The sequence below is a fragment of the Tursiops truncatus genome, chromosome 14 (genome assembly GCF_011762595.2).
Source record: "Tursiops truncatus isolate mTurTru1 chromosome 14, mTurTru1.mat.Y, whole genome shotgun sequence".
Lineage (NCBI taxonomy): Eukaryota > Metazoa > Chordata > Mammalia > Artiodactyla > Delphinidae > Tursiops > Tursiops truncatus.
Window position 1 is genome coordinate 86,388,271 of NC_047047.1, and position 18,183 is coordinate 86,406,453.

General features: G+C 49.2%; 2 protein-coding genes across 2 annotated transcripts in view; both read right to left on the reverse strand.

The window, feature by feature from the left end:
- Positions 1 to 7,935, reverse strand: part of COLEC11 (collectin subfamily member 11) — a 34,488-nt gene extending 26,553 nt beyond the window's left edge. The window contains exons 1-3 of the mRNA XM_019943368.3: positions 5,556 to 7,935; positions 2,982 to 3,236; positions 2,634 to 2,758 (exon numbers count right to left, since the gene is read on the reverse strand). The gene's annotated coding sequence lies outside the window, so the exon portion shown is untranslated. The remainder of the gene's footprint in view (positions 1 to 2,633; positions 2,759 to 2,981; positions 3,237 to 5,555) is intronic.
- A 4,134-nt stretch (positions 7,936 to 12,069) lies between these two features.
- RPS7 (ribosomal protein S7) lies at positions 12,070 to 18,098 on the reverse strand. Its single transcript, XM_004316574.3, has 7 exons — positions 17,966 to 18,098; positions 17,675 to 17,758; positions 17,512 to 17,583; positions 17,200 to 17,343; positions 16,350 to 16,414; positions 13,065 to 13,215; positions 12,070 to 12,179 (listed from the first exon to the last, which is right to left on the reverse strand). Exons 2-7 carry the CDS (start codon positions 17,747 to 17,749, stop codon positions 12,102 to 12,104), a joined length of 585 nt encoding a protein of 194 aa, XP_004316622.2. The 5' UTR covers positions 17,750 to 17,758; positions 17,966 to 18,098; the 3' UTR covers positions 12,070 to 12,101.
- Positions 18,099 to 18,183: the final 85 nt, after the last annotated feature.

Genomic DNA, 18,183 nt, shown 5'->3' on the forward strand with positions numbered 1-18,183 from the left:
GATGGGCACGTCATTCCAGCCTCACGGGCCAGGAGGCCAGAGGCAGAGACCTCAGTGACAACTAAGAAGTGGTGACGATGGGCTGGCCTGGGACTTCCTAACGCTGTCCTGTCAGCACCGTTGCTCACTCGGCCCAACTGTCAGCTTCCCCGAATCAAAGTAAGGGCCCATCCTCCCCCCTCAGTCACAGCAGTAGTGGGCTTTTATTTTATCTACTTTTCTAACATTCACGTTTGGTGGAGAGAAAAGGAGCTAACGTTTACTGCACACCAAACGTGGACACACACGCCTTATTTAGTCCCCGGACCCCCTGGTGACGTATATGGCCCCTGGTTTTAAAGACAGTGAATAGGAGGCAGTGAGAGGCTGCAAGGCCCTTCAGGCGTGCGGGCCCCGGTGAGCTGGCTCTCTCCGTCTCCTTTGTCAGCTAAGCCTTGACCCCCGAGCGAGCAGCTCATCCCGGACATCGGCCGCCGTGAGCACCTGCAGCCGTAACTGGAAGAGCTTGGAGCACTCAGGCCTGGGGTTTGCAGGCGCTAAGCTGAGCGAGTGAATGGAAGGATGGGCACATGAATGAATGAACGCCCAGAGGTTCCCAGCGGCAACTCACATAGGACGTGACACTCTTCTGCTGATGGCTTTCCACGTTCCCATGGTGTTCCCAGGGCCAGCGCCTCGGACACGCGGCCTGTGCGGACCCACGTAGAGGGCCGGACAATGGGATTGGGGCCTGGATTCCTAATGGTCTTTGAACAAAGCAGCACCGCCAAGTGTGCAGCCAGCCCGGATGATCACACTGTGTTCTTAACCATGAAGAGCGTAGCTGCTGCTTTAGCGGCAAGTCGCCTGTTCCTTTCAAGGAGGTACTTCTTGAAGGCGATGATAATAGAATGTTACGTGTCAACTAGCTGGCGGTTTTTAAAAAGCCACGATAAACACTTGCTCCCCTGACTTTTGTGCTCAGGCCAATGGATGCTTGCCTCTTGGTATGTGTGGGAGGCCAGCTGTGTTTAGATTGTTTTAAATGTCTCGGGAACTGCATGGGAATTTCCTCTCTAGCTAGAGACAACTGGGTCAGAAGACAGCCACCTTGTTCAGCAAGACTCGCTGCTCTCACACTGCAGAAGATCAGATGCCACCTCCCAAGGAGGGGGAGCGAGGGGCAGGGGGCCCGGAGTGCAGGGAAGCCGGGGCTGCCCTCCCGCTGGCCCTCGGCCCTTGGCCCGCTCACGCGTCTGGGCCCACCTCGGGTCCTGCAGCAGGAATCAGTGCGGGCAGCCCTGGTGGGAGCCTCTTTCCCAGACTTCGGGCTCCTTCCTGCCCTCTTACAAGAGGAATTTTGTTTTATAAACGGGGAGGCTGCAGCTCCTCCTGGGTCTCTTCAAGAAAAACATCCTTATCTCCCAGCTGGGGCCCACCCCTCCGTGAAGGAGGCCAGCTTGGCCGAGAAGAAAGGAAATTCAATTTGGAATTCTTGGTAGAAACACGATATAACAATGAAATAGGGAAAAAAGTGCGGCTTAATGGGCCAAACGTGCAACTGTACATTTTCATTAAATGTCTACAGCAGGGCCCACCGTCTTACGGGCACCGTGAATGCCTGCAGAGAAGCACGTCCCTAGAAGCGTCGCGGGTCTCACTGGCAGGCAGACACCCCACCCCCACCCCTACAGTGACACTGGGCCTTCCCCAGCGACTATGGCACTGACAGAGTTTCACCCCAAGGGCACACATTTTTCCTATCTTTTTACCAAGACCATGAAGCAAGAAGAGGCCTTTTCCCTATTACCTCCCCGAGCCTTATGCAAATCATCTGTCTGTTCTTTTATTTGGCATGTAGATTTTTCAAATTCGTAAATAGAACTGAACAGCTGTGAACGTTTGGGGCGCCGCTCTGCTTGCTACCCAGGCAACGTGCTTCCCATCAAACAGAAAATCCAGTTATGCACACTCAGTGGCTTCCAAACTTTACCTCTTAACTTCAGAACCACTGCCTAACTTCGGCCGGACAGCCAGGGCCAAGGCAGGAGGGCCCCTGGGACGCTGTGGAATCCAATTTTGGAGGCAGGATGACCCCACCCCGTACAGGGTGATCCTATGTGCCCTTGAAAGTTGCCTTCTCCAGCCCCGCCTTTCGCCCCACATCTGGGACTCCCACCACTGAGCCCGAAACAGAGAGGCTGGCCACTGAGCAGAGAGGAGCTGGTCGCCCCGTCGCCCCCGCTGGGGGTCCACCAGGCCCCAGGAGCCTGAGCTAGCTGCTCAGGAAGGTGTGTGTGCCAGGGGCTGGGACGGGGGTTCTGCGGCCGCTTGTACCCCGGCTGGGATGCAGGAAAAACTGCGTCACCCCTTTGAACCTATGGAAACCTGATCATCTCCTAGTAACTGGTAGCTCTGATGCCCGGCGCTCGGCTCCAGGAAGTTTCCACCGTGAGCTACCGAATCAATCAAGCCTCAGAATTCTGGCCTGATCCCTGCGACACACCCGATCTGAGAGCAAATCCCTCGGCCCTGCACCCAGTTCCTACCTGTGCCCCATCAGGAGCCTCGCCTTCCCGCCTGAGCATCTCCCGCGGGTTCCCCACCCCCATCCCGCTCCCAAGGCTGCAGAGTGGCCAGCAGAGCGTCCCTACCTGAGGCGTGCGCCAGACCAGGCTGCTGTTTTCGGGCCGCGGTCCCACACGTCGGGCAAGAGGCCTGGCTGTCAGACTGCCCGGCAACTCAGGCTGGGGCTGCGGTATTATCTGCAAACAGCTTCCTGTTTGAAATGCATGAGGCGGAGAAGGGAGTGTGGGAACTTGGAAACACGTGAGATGTCGGGGTCTTGGGGCCCCTCCTGGAGACGCCTCCCTAACTCTGCACCCCAAACTCCCCAGTCAGTCCCTTTTTATCCACCTTTTCTGTTCCTCTCATTTTTTGAAAAAATAAGCATGTGTATCGTGGAAATTTAGGAAAGTAGAAAGAAGAGCAACAACTGTCACCTGGTATCACACGGACAGGACTAAATACAGGCTGGCATATTTTGCAGTTTTTCCATATAGGTTTCACTCCAAAAGCATAAAGTACTCGTCTGCTGCGTGTCGAGACCTAACCGGTGGTGAGGCCCCAAACTCCCTCGGCTCACAGGAGTGTCATTTAAGGCAACAAACACATGCCAAATCCACGTCTTTGGAGGGGGCTGGGCAGGTCCAGCTCCTGTGTGGCCTGACTTATACGCGAAGGGGCGGATGGGGGTCCTTTAAGAAAAAGACACATATCAAATTATGATCATAAAAAGTGAGGTCCAAAAGTGAATACTTATTAAGACTGACAAGAGAAGTCATAACAAATTACAAATTTTAGAACTGACAAATTCCACACACACCACAAAATCCATGAAAAAGAATGGATTCTTTATTAAAACCACCTGATAGCATAAGAAAATTTGACAACTTAGATGAAAACAGACCACTTCCTGGAAAACACAAACTACCACAATGGACCCAATATGAAACAGAGAATTTAACAGCCCTATAGCAATTAAGGGGATTGCATTTGTAATTTTAAAACTCCCTAAAAGGAAACCTCTAGGCCAGATGGTTTCACAGGAAGATTCTACCAAACATTTAAGAAAAATTAACACCAATTCTACACACTTCTACCAGAAAATAGAAGAGGAGGGAACACTTACCAATTCATTTTATGAAGTTAGTGTTACCCTGACACTGAAACCAGACAAAGACAATACCAAAGAAGAAAACTACAGACCAATAACCCGGAAGGATATAGATGCAGAAATCTTTAACAAAATATCAGGAAAGAGGATTGAGCAATATATAAAAGGATTTGCAAGCTATTTATAAACAAGTGAGGTATTTTGGGGATGCAAGGCTGGGTCAATATTCAAAAATCAACCAGTCATTAAGAATGCAGTGTTTGGGGGCTTCCCTGGTGGCGCAGTGGTTGAGAGTCTGCCTGCCGATGCAGGGGACACAAGTTTGTGTCCCGGTCCAGGAAGATCCCACATGCCACGGAGCTGCTGGGTCCGTGAGCCATGGCCACTGAGCCTGCACGTCCGGAGCCTGTGCTCCGCAACGGGAGAGGCCACAACAGTGAGAGGCCTGCATACCGCAAAAAAAAAAAAAAAGAATGCAGTGTTTGGAGACGCAAGAGGGAAGAGATATGCGAACATATGTGTATGTATAACTGATTCACTTTGTTATAAAGCAGAAACTAACACACCATTGTAAAGCAATTATACTCCAATAAAGATGTGTAAAAAACAAAAAAAAGAATGCAGTGTTTGAAGAATTTTAATGACCTGGAGAAATGTTCACGATGGAATGATAAAGAATTAAACAGAACAAGGAGGATATAAAAAAAGTCAACCAGGGGCTTCCCTGGTGGCGCAGTGGTTGAGAGTCCGCCTGCCGATGCAGGGGACACGGGTTCGTGCCCCGGTCCGGGAGGATCCCACATGCCGCGGAGCGGCTGGGCCCGTGAGCCATGGCCGCTGAGCCTGCGCGTCCGGAGCCTGTGTTCCGCAACGGGAGAGGCCACGACAGTGAGAGGCCCGCGTACCACAAAAAAAAAAAGTCAACCAGAGTAAACCACCATACTAACAAGCCAACAGAGGAAAATCACATGATCATATCAATCGAGGCAGTGAAAGCATTTGACAAAATCCAACACCCTTTCATGATAAAAACTCTCAGAAAAATAAGAATAGACAGGGAACTTCCTCACCTTGACAAAGAGCATCCATTTATTTGGATAGAAGATACATTTTTTTACTGAAATATATTTGACATACAATGTGCAAGTCCAAGGTATATAACGTGTTGATCTGATACACCTGTGCCTGGTAATATGGCTGCCTACAATTGTAAAATTATTTAGCACTCCATTACACCATATAGTTGTCATTGCTTCTTTTGTGGTGGGAATAATTAAGATCTAGTCTCTCAGAAGTTTTGATGATTTAAGTAAAATATTGTTGTCTATATTCACTATACTGTGCATCAGATCTCCAGGACTTATTTATCTATTAGTTGCACATTTGTACCCTGAAACATCTCTCCTATTCCCCAACCCTAACCCTGGCAACCAACACTCCCCTCCGTTTCTACGAGTTTGGCTTCCTCTGACCCACATGTAAGTTATATCATACAATATTTGTCTTTCTCTGTCTGGATTATCTCACTTAGCATAATGACCTCAAGGGCCAACCACGCGATCACAAATGGAAGGACATTTCTCCTCATGGCTGAATAATATTCGATTGTGTGTGTATATATATATTTATCTCACACTTTTATCATTCATCCTTTGACAGGCACTTAGGTTTCTGTACCTTGGCTATTGTGAATAATGCCCCAATAAACCTGGGAGGGCAGACATCCCTTTGATAATGTTTTCTTACCTTTGCATAAATACCCAGAAGTGGAATTGCACAACCATATGGTAATTCCATTTTTACTTTTTTGAGGAGCCTCCATGATGTTTTCCATAGTGGCTGCACCCGTGTACATTCCCACCAACAGTGTTTTCTCCACACTCTCGGCAACACTCATTACCTTTCATCTTCTTGATGCCCGGCATTCTGGCAGGTGTGAGGTGATAGCTCGCGGTTTTGATGTGCATTTCCCTGATGATTAGCGATGTTGAACATCGCTTCATGTGTCTGTCGGCCATTTGCATGTCCTTTGGAAAAATGTCTTCCTGTTTCATCAAAGAGCATCTATTTTTAAAAACCAACACTAACATCATCCTCAGGTGAAGGCTGAGTGTCCCCTCCTGAGATCAGGAAAATCAGGACAGCAATCTTACTTCTTATTTAGCAACATGCTGGAAGTTCCAGCCCATGCAGAAGGCATGGAAAGGAAACAAAAGCCACAGGGATCAGAAAGGGAAAAGTAAAACAGTCCCTTGTTGCAGATGACACGACTGTCTGCCGAGAAAATCCCAAGGAGTCTACAAAAAACTTCTAGAACTATTAAGTGAGTTCAGCAAGGTCTCAGAATACAAGATAAACATACAAAAATCAGTTGTATTTCTATAAGCTAGCAGTGAACGTATGGACACTGAAATTAAAAGCAATACAATTTACAATTGCTCAATAAAATGAAATTTGTAGGTATAAATCTAACAAAACATGCATAGGACCTATATGCTGAAACACAACATGCTGGTGAGAAAATCACAGACGATCTAAACAAACGGAGAGACATGTCATGTTCATGACCAGAAGGCTCCGCATAGGATGTCATTTCCCCCAAAACCGATCTACAAGCTTAACACAATTCTTATTGAAATCTCAGCAAGAGTTTTTACAGATACAGACAATACTATTCTAAAATGTATATGAAAGACAAAGGAACCAGAATAGCTAAAATAATTTTGAAAAAGAATAAAGAGGAATCAGTCTACCCAGTTTCAAGACTTACTATACAATGGAACAGAACAGAGAACCCACACAAATGTACCCAACTGATTTTGTTAAGTTTTTTTAAATAAAATGCACATAACATAAAATTTATCCTCTTAATCTCTTTAACTGTAGAGTTCAATGGTATTAAATACATTCATAATGTCACGCAACCATCACTACCATCCGGCTCCATATTTCTTTCCACCTTGTAAAACTGAACCCCTGTCCCCATTAAACATAACTCCCCACTGTCCCCCCATCTCAGCCCCTGGCCACCACCATTCGACTTTTCATTTCTATGAACTGACTATTCTAAGCATCTCAGGTAAGTGGAATCACAGAGTATTTGTGTAACTGGCTTATTTCACTTAACCTAATGTCCTCAAGGTTCATCCACGTGATAGCAGTTGTCAGAATCCCCTTCCTTTTTTTTAAATTTATTTTGCTTTGTTTTGTTTTAATTTTATTTTTGGCTGCATTGGGTCCTCATTGCTGTGTGGGGCCTTTCTCCAGTTGGCGGCGAGCGGGGGCTACACTTCATTGTGGTGCGCAGGCTTCTCACTGCGGTGGCTTCTCTTGTTGCGGAGCACGGGCTCTAGGTGCGTGGGATTCAGTAGTTGCGGCACGCGGGCTTAGTCGCTCCGCGACTTGTGGGATCTTCCCGGACCAGGGATCAAACCCGTGTCCCCTGCATTGGCAGGTGGATTCTTAACCACTGCACCACCAGGGAAGCCCAATTTTTTTATATATATATTTATTTATTTACTTTGGCTGCATCAGGTCTTAGTTGCAGCACAGGGGATCTTTAGTTGCGGCACACGTGCAGGATCTAGTTCCCCAACCAGGGATCACACCCGGGCCCCCTACACTGAGAGCGTGGACTCTTACCCACTGGACCACCAAGGAAGTCCCTCCCCTGCTTTTTAAGGCTGAGTAATGTCCCACTGTATGTACGGACCATGTTTTGCTCATCTATTTATCCACTGGTGGACACTGGGGTTGCTTTTACATTTTAGCTCCTGTGAATAATGCTATGAACGTGGGTGTACAAATATCTCTTCCAGATCTTGCTTTTAATTCTTTTCGTTATACCCAGAAGTGAAGTTGCTGGACCGTATGGTAGCTCTATTTTTACTTTTTTGAGGAGCTGCCATACTGTCTTCCGAAGTGGCTGTACCACTTTACATTCCCACCAACAAGGGTTCCAATTTCTCCACAGCCTCACCAGCACTTGCTATTTTCTGGGTTTGGTTTTGTTTTGCTTTGATAGCAGCCATCCCAAAAGGCGTGAGGTCGCTCTCTTTGTAGTTTTGACTTTCATTTCCCTCCTGACCAGTGCATCTTTTCATGTGCTAACTGGCCTACGCGGCACTCAGCGTGGCTTGCAGGATTTTAGTTCCCCGACCAGGGATTGAACCTGGGCCACGCAGTGAAAGCACCGGGTCCTAACCACTGGACCGCCAGGGAATTCCCTAGACCCAACTGATTTTTGACAAAGGAGCAAAAGTAACTCAGTGGAAGGAGGATGGTCTTTTTTTTTTTTTTTTTGGCAGTACGCGGGCCTCTCACCACTGTGGACTCTCCCATTGCGGAGCACAGGCTCCAGATGCGCAGGCTCCGCAGCATGTGGGATCTTCCCGGACCGGGACACGAACCCGCGTCCCCTGCATCGGCAGGTGGACTCTCAACCACTGCGCCACCAGGGAAGCCCGAGGATGGTCTTTTTAATAAATGGTGCTGGAGCAGCTCAACATCCAGAGGCAACAGGTGAACCTTATACAAATATTAACTCAAAATAGATCACGAACTTAAGTGTAAAATTATAAAACTTTTAGAAAAAATACAGGAGAAAAATCTTCAGGATCTAGGGATAGGCAAATAGCTCTTAGACATAAAACACCAAAAGTACAATCCCCAGAAGCAAAAATTGATAAATTGTACTTCATCAAAATTAAAACCCTATTAAAATGCAAAAACATGCTATAGGAGGGGAAAAAATATTCACAAACTATGTATCTACCAAAGGTCTTTTATCTAGAATTATAAAGTACTCTCAAAACTCAACAGGAAAATAACAATCCAGTTAAAAAATTGGGCCACAACATGAAAAGCTATTACAACCAAGAGTCTGTGCGGATGGCAAAGAAGCACATGAAAAGATGTCCCAACATCACTGGCCACCAGGGAAACGCCCCTCACACCCACAGTGAGGCACACCGCACACCTGTCACAATGGCTGCCACTGAAAGGAGCAAGGACCCCAAATGCTGTTGAGGATGACAAGCTGGGGGGGATGTAATGGTGCAGCCGCTCTGGGAACAGTTGGGCACTTTCTTAAGACACTGAACATGCAACTACCCTACAACCCGGCGATTGCACTCCTGGGCGTTTACCCCAGGAGCCAAGACTTACCTTCACATGAAAACCTGAACATCCACGGCGGTTTATAGCAGCTGAATCCCTAACAGCCCCAAACTGAGAACAACTCAGACGTCCTTCAATGGCGGCTGGTTAAAGAAACTCTGGTCCTCAATACCAGGGAGCACCGCTCGGTGGTAAAGGAACCAACTACAGACACAGCACCAACTGGGAGGGTCTCCAGAGAATTCTGAATGAAAAGAGCCAGTCCTACAAAGGTTCTGCACTGCCTGCTTCCGTTTATAGAATGGTACTGAAATGATGAAACTACAAAATGAACGGACCAGTGGTGGCCAGGGCCTGAGGAGGTGGGCGTGGTGTAAGAGAGGGACAGAGGGACGTCCGTGACCCGTGATGTGGGCCCTGCTCCCGCAGGACCTGTTACCACTGGGGAGACAGGGTACACGGACTCCTCTGGTTTACTTCTTACAGCTGCACGTGAAGCTACAATTGTGTCAAAATTAAAACCTGCACTTAAAAAAAGCTGCCTGGGGCTTCCCTGGTGGCGCAGTGGTAGAGTCTGCCTGCCGATGCAGGGGACATGGGTTCGTGCCCCAGTCTGGGAAGATCCCACAGGCCGCAGAGCGGCTGGGCCCGTGAGCCATGGCCGCTGAGCCTGCACGTCCGGAGCCTGTGCTCCACAACGGGAGAGGCCACAGCAGTGAGAGGCCTGCGTGCCACAAAAAAAAAAAAAAAAGCTGCCTGACACTACCTTTCTTTTGTTCTATATTATTAGGCTGCATACTCTGTCCTCGCCTCCTGCCATGACAATGCTTTTCTATTGAAAGAATAGACAGTAACTCAGTATCTACCCTAGCATGGTTATCTGAATTTATTCCTGGTAGCTTTTAAAACATTTATTTCAACTTCCTAAGCCATTATTGGTATGTCATGTACTTCTTTAGGTTGGTAGTTATATTTGGAAGAAACTCATTTCTTTCATATGAGGTGTTTGATCTCAGGCATTTTGAGTTTGTTTTGTGCAGAGAATAATCTGAGTTTTTGAACTGACCACACCATTGTCCAGGCTGTAACTGATGAGCTCTTTGTACGTGGAAATCACCGTGAACCACTCAACCAACTTAAATCCAAAATAATGCAACCCTAGCCCAGCTTCAGCCTTGCCCCAACTCCCCGCCAGGGGACATCTGGCAGTGTTCTGAGGACAGTCTCAGTAGTCACACCGTGGAGGGGGCGAGGGGCACTGGCTTCCAGGACGCTGCTAAACATCCAACAACGCCCAGGAGTTTCCACCACAAAGAATAACTAAGCCCCAAATGCCAAGAGTGCAGAAGTGAGAACCCCGTGGCCAGATCCCAAAGATGCCCACGGCCACTGGGACACCCCCGACCGGAGGACTGGGACGGCGGCTGCGCCTGCACACCCACGCCACTGAGACGCAGTCGCTGGGCTGTGTTTGATGCACACGGGGTGAAGGCTCAGCTCCCGGGGGCCTGGCTAGCATCAGCATCACTACTCAGTCCTCACAACCAGCCCCCGAGCAAGGCATCACCGCTCCATTTACAGCTCAGGAGACAGGGCAGAGAATTAGAGCACTGGCCCGTGCTCACACAGGCAGGGGACATGCCGACCAGACCTCAAGGACAGCACATCGCACACGGCCGTCCCAAGGCCACCCTCCCTCCTCCCAGCCCCCTTTCTTGTCTCACAGCTGATAGACGGGGAGTACTTACCTTCTGCTTCTGAGTCCTGAAATGTTAAGCACTTTTTATAAAAAGCGCCAATAACCTGAGAATTACTCTGTTACAAAAACAAGTGATAATTTTAGACTAACTTGCCTATTTCCAGTAGATTGCAAATTAGAACCATTTTTAGATCATAAACCATGTTTACACCTGCTTTGCAAACAAGTACCAAAAGCCATCAGAATCACTAGGTGCTTCTCCTCTGGGCTTCCGTCTCCCTCTTCCCTTTTTCCTCCTTCCCCTCGGCTTGTTCTGGAACGCGCGAAAGTCATGGCCACCAGGAACAGGCTCTTCCCTCAGGAACTCTGACCTCCAGAGACGGGCCACTTCCAGGGGACTGGGACAAGAATCTGGCTCATCTCCCAGTTATTATTTACATTTCTCAGACATAACCGAGAAATCTGGACACAGGAGCCAGATCAAACCCATGTGTCTCTGGCTGGGAATGTTCCCCGGGGTCACAGCACCGTGCAGCCGTATCTCTTCACCACTTTGTCCACGAGGACGTTAACCGCGGCCTGCTTCCGCCTGAAGGCTTCATTTCTCCAGAGCCCACAACAGCCCAGAGCAAGGCCAGGCCCCCTGCCCCAAGTGTGAGGACCCCCCCACCCATCCGCTAAGCCTGCTCGCTGGTGGACACAGAGCGGACGTGGTCCAGGAGCCCAGCCGGCACAGCCAAGGGCCTGAATCTGGAGCGCACGGCACCCCGTCGTGACGAGAGGTAGGTCCTGGCTTCACCCCTCAGAGACACCACATATTACAACGTCCAATGATGTTACATCACCAGAGATCATCAGGGAACGTAGTACTGGAGGATACGCTCAGAATCGGCTGGAGGACTCCTGAAAACCCCGATGGCGGGCACCCCTGGAGCTTGATTCAGGAGGCGGGGCGGGCCCAGGTGTCTTCATTCCACCGAGCCCCGAGCTGCTGGCTGCTGCTGGGGCAGGGACCCCGCTCCCAAGGCCCAGTGAGCGCAGCCGTGGAGGGCGAGCTGACCTGCCTCCGCCCCGCTTGCTGCCCGGCCCGGCTCCTGCCCACTAGGCCGCACATCCTGCGACTCCAGGTCAACAACTGTCCCCTGCCTGAAGGGACAGGCCTGCAGGGTGTGGCAAGGTCACCAGCGCACAGGCCCAAGGCCAGCGGAAGGCAGGATGGGGAGGGGCAGCAAGGGCGGCTCGTGTGAAGGCGGCAAATCAGACAGCGGACGCCAGGCTAGGGCAGCCCTTGGCCTCTCATGCTCCCCAAGACAATCCGGCTCTAATGTAGAAGACGGATAACCAACAAGGACCTACTGTAGAGCACACGAAGTTGTACTCAATACTTTATAATAACCTAAGGGAAAAGAATCTGAAAAAAGAACATATATATGTATAATTGAATCACGGTGCTGTACACCTGAAACCAACACACGGACACAAACTACAAGGACCCTCTCTGTTCAAAATCTTCCAGCCTGTGTAGGAAGCTACTTGATAATGCACACAGCTCTGCACCCACAGCTCTCTCCTTTGGAAAAACATACCCAAAACAATATTGTGAATAATATTTTATTTAGTCATTTTTGTTTACAACTGAAACTCTGGAAACTCAAAATTAACATCTTTGCCCGTGAGCTTCTTATAGACACCAGAAAACGTTTCAACCTATGAGAAAAGAAATAACTCATCACAAAACATTTCAATACACATTCGTCTTAAAGCCTAAAGACTGTGAAATTGTGCCCTGTATGGTTTTTCTCCTCAGCAACCAGGCAGAGAAGGAATATACCAGACATGCCTCTACAGTCCCAAGCTGGGGGCAAGCTCCTCTCGTGTCGTGGGCCAGGCCTCCACAGCACTGCACCCGAGGGCTGGCTCCTCTAGGCCACTCGGCAGACCCCGGGGGACCCCAGAGGTTAATGCTCTACCAGGAATGAAGCAAAGTGACAGTTCTCCCCAGATTCTAACACGACCACCACCCCGCCCATAAAAACAGCTTTACTAAAAGTCACACCATGGAATTACTTTACTTCAATTTCTCTAATAACTTAAAAGGTAGAGAATTCCATCTTTTAAAACATCCCCCAGGACTTCCCTGGTGGCGCAGTGGTTAAGAATCCGCCTGCCGATGCGGGGGACACGGGTTCGAGCCCTGGTCTGGGAAGATCCCACATGCCACGGAGCAGCTAAGCCCGTGTGCCACAACTACTGAGCCTGCGCTCTACAGCCCGCAAGCCACAGCTACTGAGACCATGAGCCTAGAGCCCATGCTCCGCAACAAGAGAAGCCACCGCAATGAGAAGCCTGCGCATCACAACAGAGTAGCCCCCGCTCGCCACAACTAGAGAAATCCCGCACGCAGCGATACAGACCCAACACAGCCAAAAAAAAAAAAAAAAAAAAAACCCCAATTTAAAACCTGACATATAATCCAAGAGGAAGTGGGCCCTCAGTTCACAAAGATTGGTTCTGGTACCACATGGGGATGAGTTAGGCTGCATTCTACCCTTATCTGTTCTGGATCTTTCCATAATAAACAAGGCCTATTACCTTGTGTTCCACATTGTTCTGCTGTGCTTTATCCAAATGAACCTTTATGAGTCGGCTGCCGTCCAGCTTCACGCGGATCCTCTTGCCCACAATCTCACTTGGGAAAACCAAGTCCTCCAGGATGGCGTCGTGCACGGCTGTCAGAGTGCGGCTTGAAGAATAGAATACAGTGACAAAAGTGAGAAATCTAGCAAGGTCTGCCCTCCTGGGAGCCCCAAGGGCACCTCTTGAAGTCAAAAACATAAATGGCAAACTCCAGGTTCCTGAAACCAGATTAACACTAGCTTTCAAGTAATCTACTTTCATTTAATGTATCACACCACGAGCCATTACCAAACTAGAAAAGGCTAACACACACCCCATTTTTTTCGGCTACACGGCACATCTTGGGGGATTTTAGTTCCCTGACCAGTAACTGAAGCCAGGCCTAACCACTGGGCTGCCAGAGAATTCCCGATACCCTATTATTTTATTTCAAAAGCTTAGCATATTTTAAACGTGTTATCTTGTAAAGTACACATACACCAGCTATTATGAGTGATTTTCTCCAGGGGATGGAGATTGACGATGACTTTTATTTTTATACATTATCTTTAGGTTGTCAGTCGTATGATTTCTCGACTAAATCACTGCAGTAACCTCTTTCCTCTCTCCAAAACTATCCCATCCGTTGCTGTCAAAATAATCACTGATGTCATTACACACTTCACCTACTAAAGACCCTTTGAGGGCTCCCCTTGGCCTCCAAAATGCACCAAACCCCCCTTGTTCCCTGCGATGGAATGAGGTGACATCCCATCCCAAAAGACACTGCTCTATCACCAGCTCTAGGATGTGGCCCCTCCTATGAGGGTCGCCGGTTTCCAGCCCATCCCATCACACGAACTGCCAAGGGAACCGTGCTCCTCTCCTGAGTATCATTTCAAGTTCACAACCCATCTGACTGCCTGATGAGAAGGTTCAATTAATTCCAAACCTTCAGAGTATCAGCTTTGTACCACAGGATATCAGGAATGAGCAAACGAAAAGACAGCTCTCATTCTCAATGTTTATGCAGCTACCCTGTATTATGGAACGTGTCTAGGTCTTGTTCACCCCTCAGTGGATCAGACACTATGTTCTACTCATTTCTATTTCCTGTCTGGCAGCTCCCACGCACACAGAAGGGGCTCCTAAATAACTGCAAAGGCCTCACTGCCCCATGGCGGACCCACTTTCCAAAGCCTTTATCCCCTCTCCAAAAGCAAATGAGATAGATGGCCCAATCGATAAATGGCTGCTAACCACCGACTAAGCACTTCTTACTCTTACAGGACTAGGTAGGCACACATATGGAAACTTGCTAATTACTTCCTTCAAAACATAAATTAGGACGGAATCAAAGCTAGCCTCAAACTCAAATTCCAACCCAGTCTAAAGACTTTTTAAGGGGGAGCAGTGGCAACTCAACTTTAATAATCACAAAGCATAAGAACTAATCTGCTTCAGAAGAAAAATAACTGAAACCCTGCTACAGATGAGAAGCCAAAGAAAACATAAATCCCAGCATTTAATCTGTTGTAGGAGAGAGATAACGACTGAGAAGGAAAATGAATCTGAAGGCAAGAAACCAGATTGGAAAGGGGTGGATTCACTCTGGCCTCCCAACTAGACCTCATTGTAGGAGAATGAAGACTCCAATGTCTAGACCAGGTCACTAGGAATGGGCTGAAGTCATTACCTGAGAAAATGTGGAAACAGGTTTGGGATGAAGGATAATTAAGGCTGTAGATTTGGGAGTCAGTGCCTTAGTTGGGTGCGAAGCAAAGGATCTGTCTTTATACTCAAGTACTACCTGGGGTTGTCAAACCACTTTTTAAGTATCATAATTAACAAACTAAACGTTCTTGATTATCCCCTGTATTTGATCTCTTGCAAACTGTCCAGAATAAAAAAAAAAAGCTAAATTCTTATGCTACTCCAGCTACTCCAACTTAAAACAAGCTCAGGGGCTTCCCTGGTGGCGCAGTGGTTAAGAATCCACCTGCCAATGCAGGGGACACGGGTTCAAGCCCTGGTCTGGGAAGGTCCCACATGCTGCGGAGCAATTAAGCCCGTGTGCCACAACAACTGAGCCTGCGTTCTAGAGCCCGCGAGCCACAACTACTGAGCCCACGTGCCTAGAGCCTGTGCTCTGCAACAAGAGAAGCCACCGCAATGAGAAGCCTGCGCGCCAACACGAAGAGTAGCCCCTGCTCGCCGCAACTAGAGAAAGCCCGTGCACAGCAACAAAGACCCAACGCAGCCAAGAATAAATAAAATAAATTTATATTTAAAAAAAAAAAAAAAAACAAGCTCAAGGTACTGACCAACACTGCGAGTTCCAGAAAACCTGGAACCAGCCTTTCCAGCCTCACCACTACTCCCTCTCCCCCCTCCACCACAGCATATGGTACAACACATCCACCCACAACACTGGAGACCCATCACTTCCTATTTTGTAGGAACTTTAGAAACAAGACTGACTGTAAATTCCAGCGTCACTAATGCTAGCTGTAATGAGCAAACGATGGGGGAGTCTCCTCATCCCATAAGCAGGGATGCTAATACTACAAATTACGTACTTCACAAGGTTGGCCTCTCTGGCAGTTAGAGGGATGCCTGAGTATTTTTTTCTCAAACTGGTCCAAGGGCAGGATCTGCAGCGATCCAATAATCCAAGTCTATGAAACCAGAGACTTCAACAAAATACCAGAAGGCCCAAAGAGCCAACTTGCAATATCTAAGTTTCTGTCAGATAACCTGCAGTTCGATCAAATTTACAAAGCCTCGTCCACCAGCAACTACAACTGCACTGACACCTTCAACCCGTGATGTGAGCAACAGAAAAATTTCATCTTTCAGCCTTAATCCACAGCAGAAGTCAACAATGAGGATGACAGGTCGCAGCCCACCTGCACATCTGGTGTGCTTTACCCCACGGCACTCAACTCAAGATTCCTCCCCACTGTTCCTACCCTTTGCCCAAAGAACTGGAGGAAACAATCTCATCTTTCGTGATAACAGTAACCTATTATACCACCTATGTGAATATAGGTAATTCTTACCTCCAGAGTTACTTTTAAAACATTTCGCATATAATTATAGAAAAAGCTAAGTCACTTGATAAAAGTCCCCGTGCAAATGGATTTCCTACGTTAACAACATTTAATTTTAGGAGCCTACTCCAGCTCTGACTATGAACAACACACGCCAGTCAAGAATTGTTGACAAGAGTGGTGCGTTTTTCATGCTGCTAAAACTTACCTCCTGGGACGTTTTTGCTTATTTTTTGTACGGCTTTTTCGAGTTGGCTTAGGCAGAATTCTCCTCTGTAAGGTAAAAATTATCACGCAACAACAAAAAAAAAGACCGTAAGTAAGTCGGCAGAAAACAAAGCACTGTCAACCTGCTTTAAAATCCAAAGGACTCCACGGCTGAATAAATGCAAAGCTCCAGAAAGCCAAACAACCTAGACCCAACAAGGTGCTGAGAAATCCTCTTACGTGCTCCCCGATTTCTCGGCAATTCTTTCAGAATCCGTGGCTTACATTAAAATGCAACTGGAAAATGTCGGCTGCTCCATGATATGACTGATCTCCCAAAGATCACACCCCTTTTCACGTCCCATCCGGCCCACTACCCACTTCAGTACTAAGCCAAGATACCACTCCGTTAATTCCTCATCAGCCGGGCACTTAATTTCTATAAATTTCTGTTTGCCGGAAGGCCAGATAACTTTAAAAACAAAACAAAACAAAACCTCTCGACCGTGTTCCACTTTCCCTACATACCATTTCTTTGCATCTCTTTTCCTCCCCAAACCTACGTCTGACGCACCAGGCAGGAAAACCTCGCTGAACCTCAGACAGGCAATTCCATCTGGCTGAAAACTCAGGCTCACTGCAAGCGCACGTCTCACCGCGATCACCTGTGTGCACCCCCGGTGCACCGACGGCGCTGCACACACAGAGCCGCCTTCGCGTTAACAGCAGCCGTGGGCCGCCTCCCTTTAGCCCAGTGTGAGCACCCTAAGCTCCGGGAACAGCTTCTTCACACTCGCGAGCGACGTATAACGGGACTCGCAAGACGGCGCATTCAGCAGCAGCACAGCTACCTGCGCGATAAAAACAACGTGCTTCCCGCTGAACTTCTTCTCCAGCTCCCGCACGAGCCGGACCTGGATCTTCTGGAAAGACTTCAGCTGAGGAACAGGAACGAAGATTATGATAGCTTTCCGACCACCACCAACCTCAATTTCCTGGGAAAGAGAGAGCAGAGAGGCGCACTCTCGCTTAGGCCCCCAGCGCCGCCCCTCCGGTCTGGCCCAGCTGAAGCGGTAACGCGCCGCGCCGACACCGTCACACGCTCGACACCCGAGTCGCTGGGGCGTCCCGCCAACAGTACGTGCCCCGACGCCCCACTGTACCTTGGCGGCCGTGATGTTCAGCTCCCGCAGCTGGGCCTTGAGGTCCGAGTTCATCTCCAGCTCCAGGAGGGCCTGCGGGAGAAGAGGCAGGAGGGCACCCTCAGCGCCCGGACCCCGGACCCCGGACCCCGTCGCGGCCTCTGCGCTCCGCCCGCCCCCTCACCTGGGAGATGCCCGACTCGAACTCGTCCGGCTTCTCGCCATTAGGCTTCACGATTTTCGCGCTGGAACTGAACATGGCCGGCACCTGGAAGCACAGAGCGCTCAAGCCGGGCGGCCCGCGACCCTGCCCGCCCACCCGCCCGCGCGGCCCGGCCCCGGTCCCAGCCCCAGCTCCCCCCGCACACGCCATCGGGGCCCGCGGGCCGGGTAATCGGCCGCATCTCCACCCGGGGACCCCAGACGTGTGCCCCTCAAAGCCGTCGGGCCAGCACAGCGGCGTCCGGCAACATACCTTGACCAAGCGGCCGACGCTCGCTGCAGCCGCCGACTCCAGTAGGCTTGGGAAGAGGCCTAGAACTCGCGAGAGTTCATTAAATCCCGGCGGCAGAGGGGAAGAGGCGGGAATAGTGCGAGTCAACAAACCGGAAGAACCACTGAGAAAAGGTGGAAGCCTAGAGAGTCCCAGGAAGAGGCTCCGGAGGACCAGTACGTTCGCTACGCTTTTTCGCC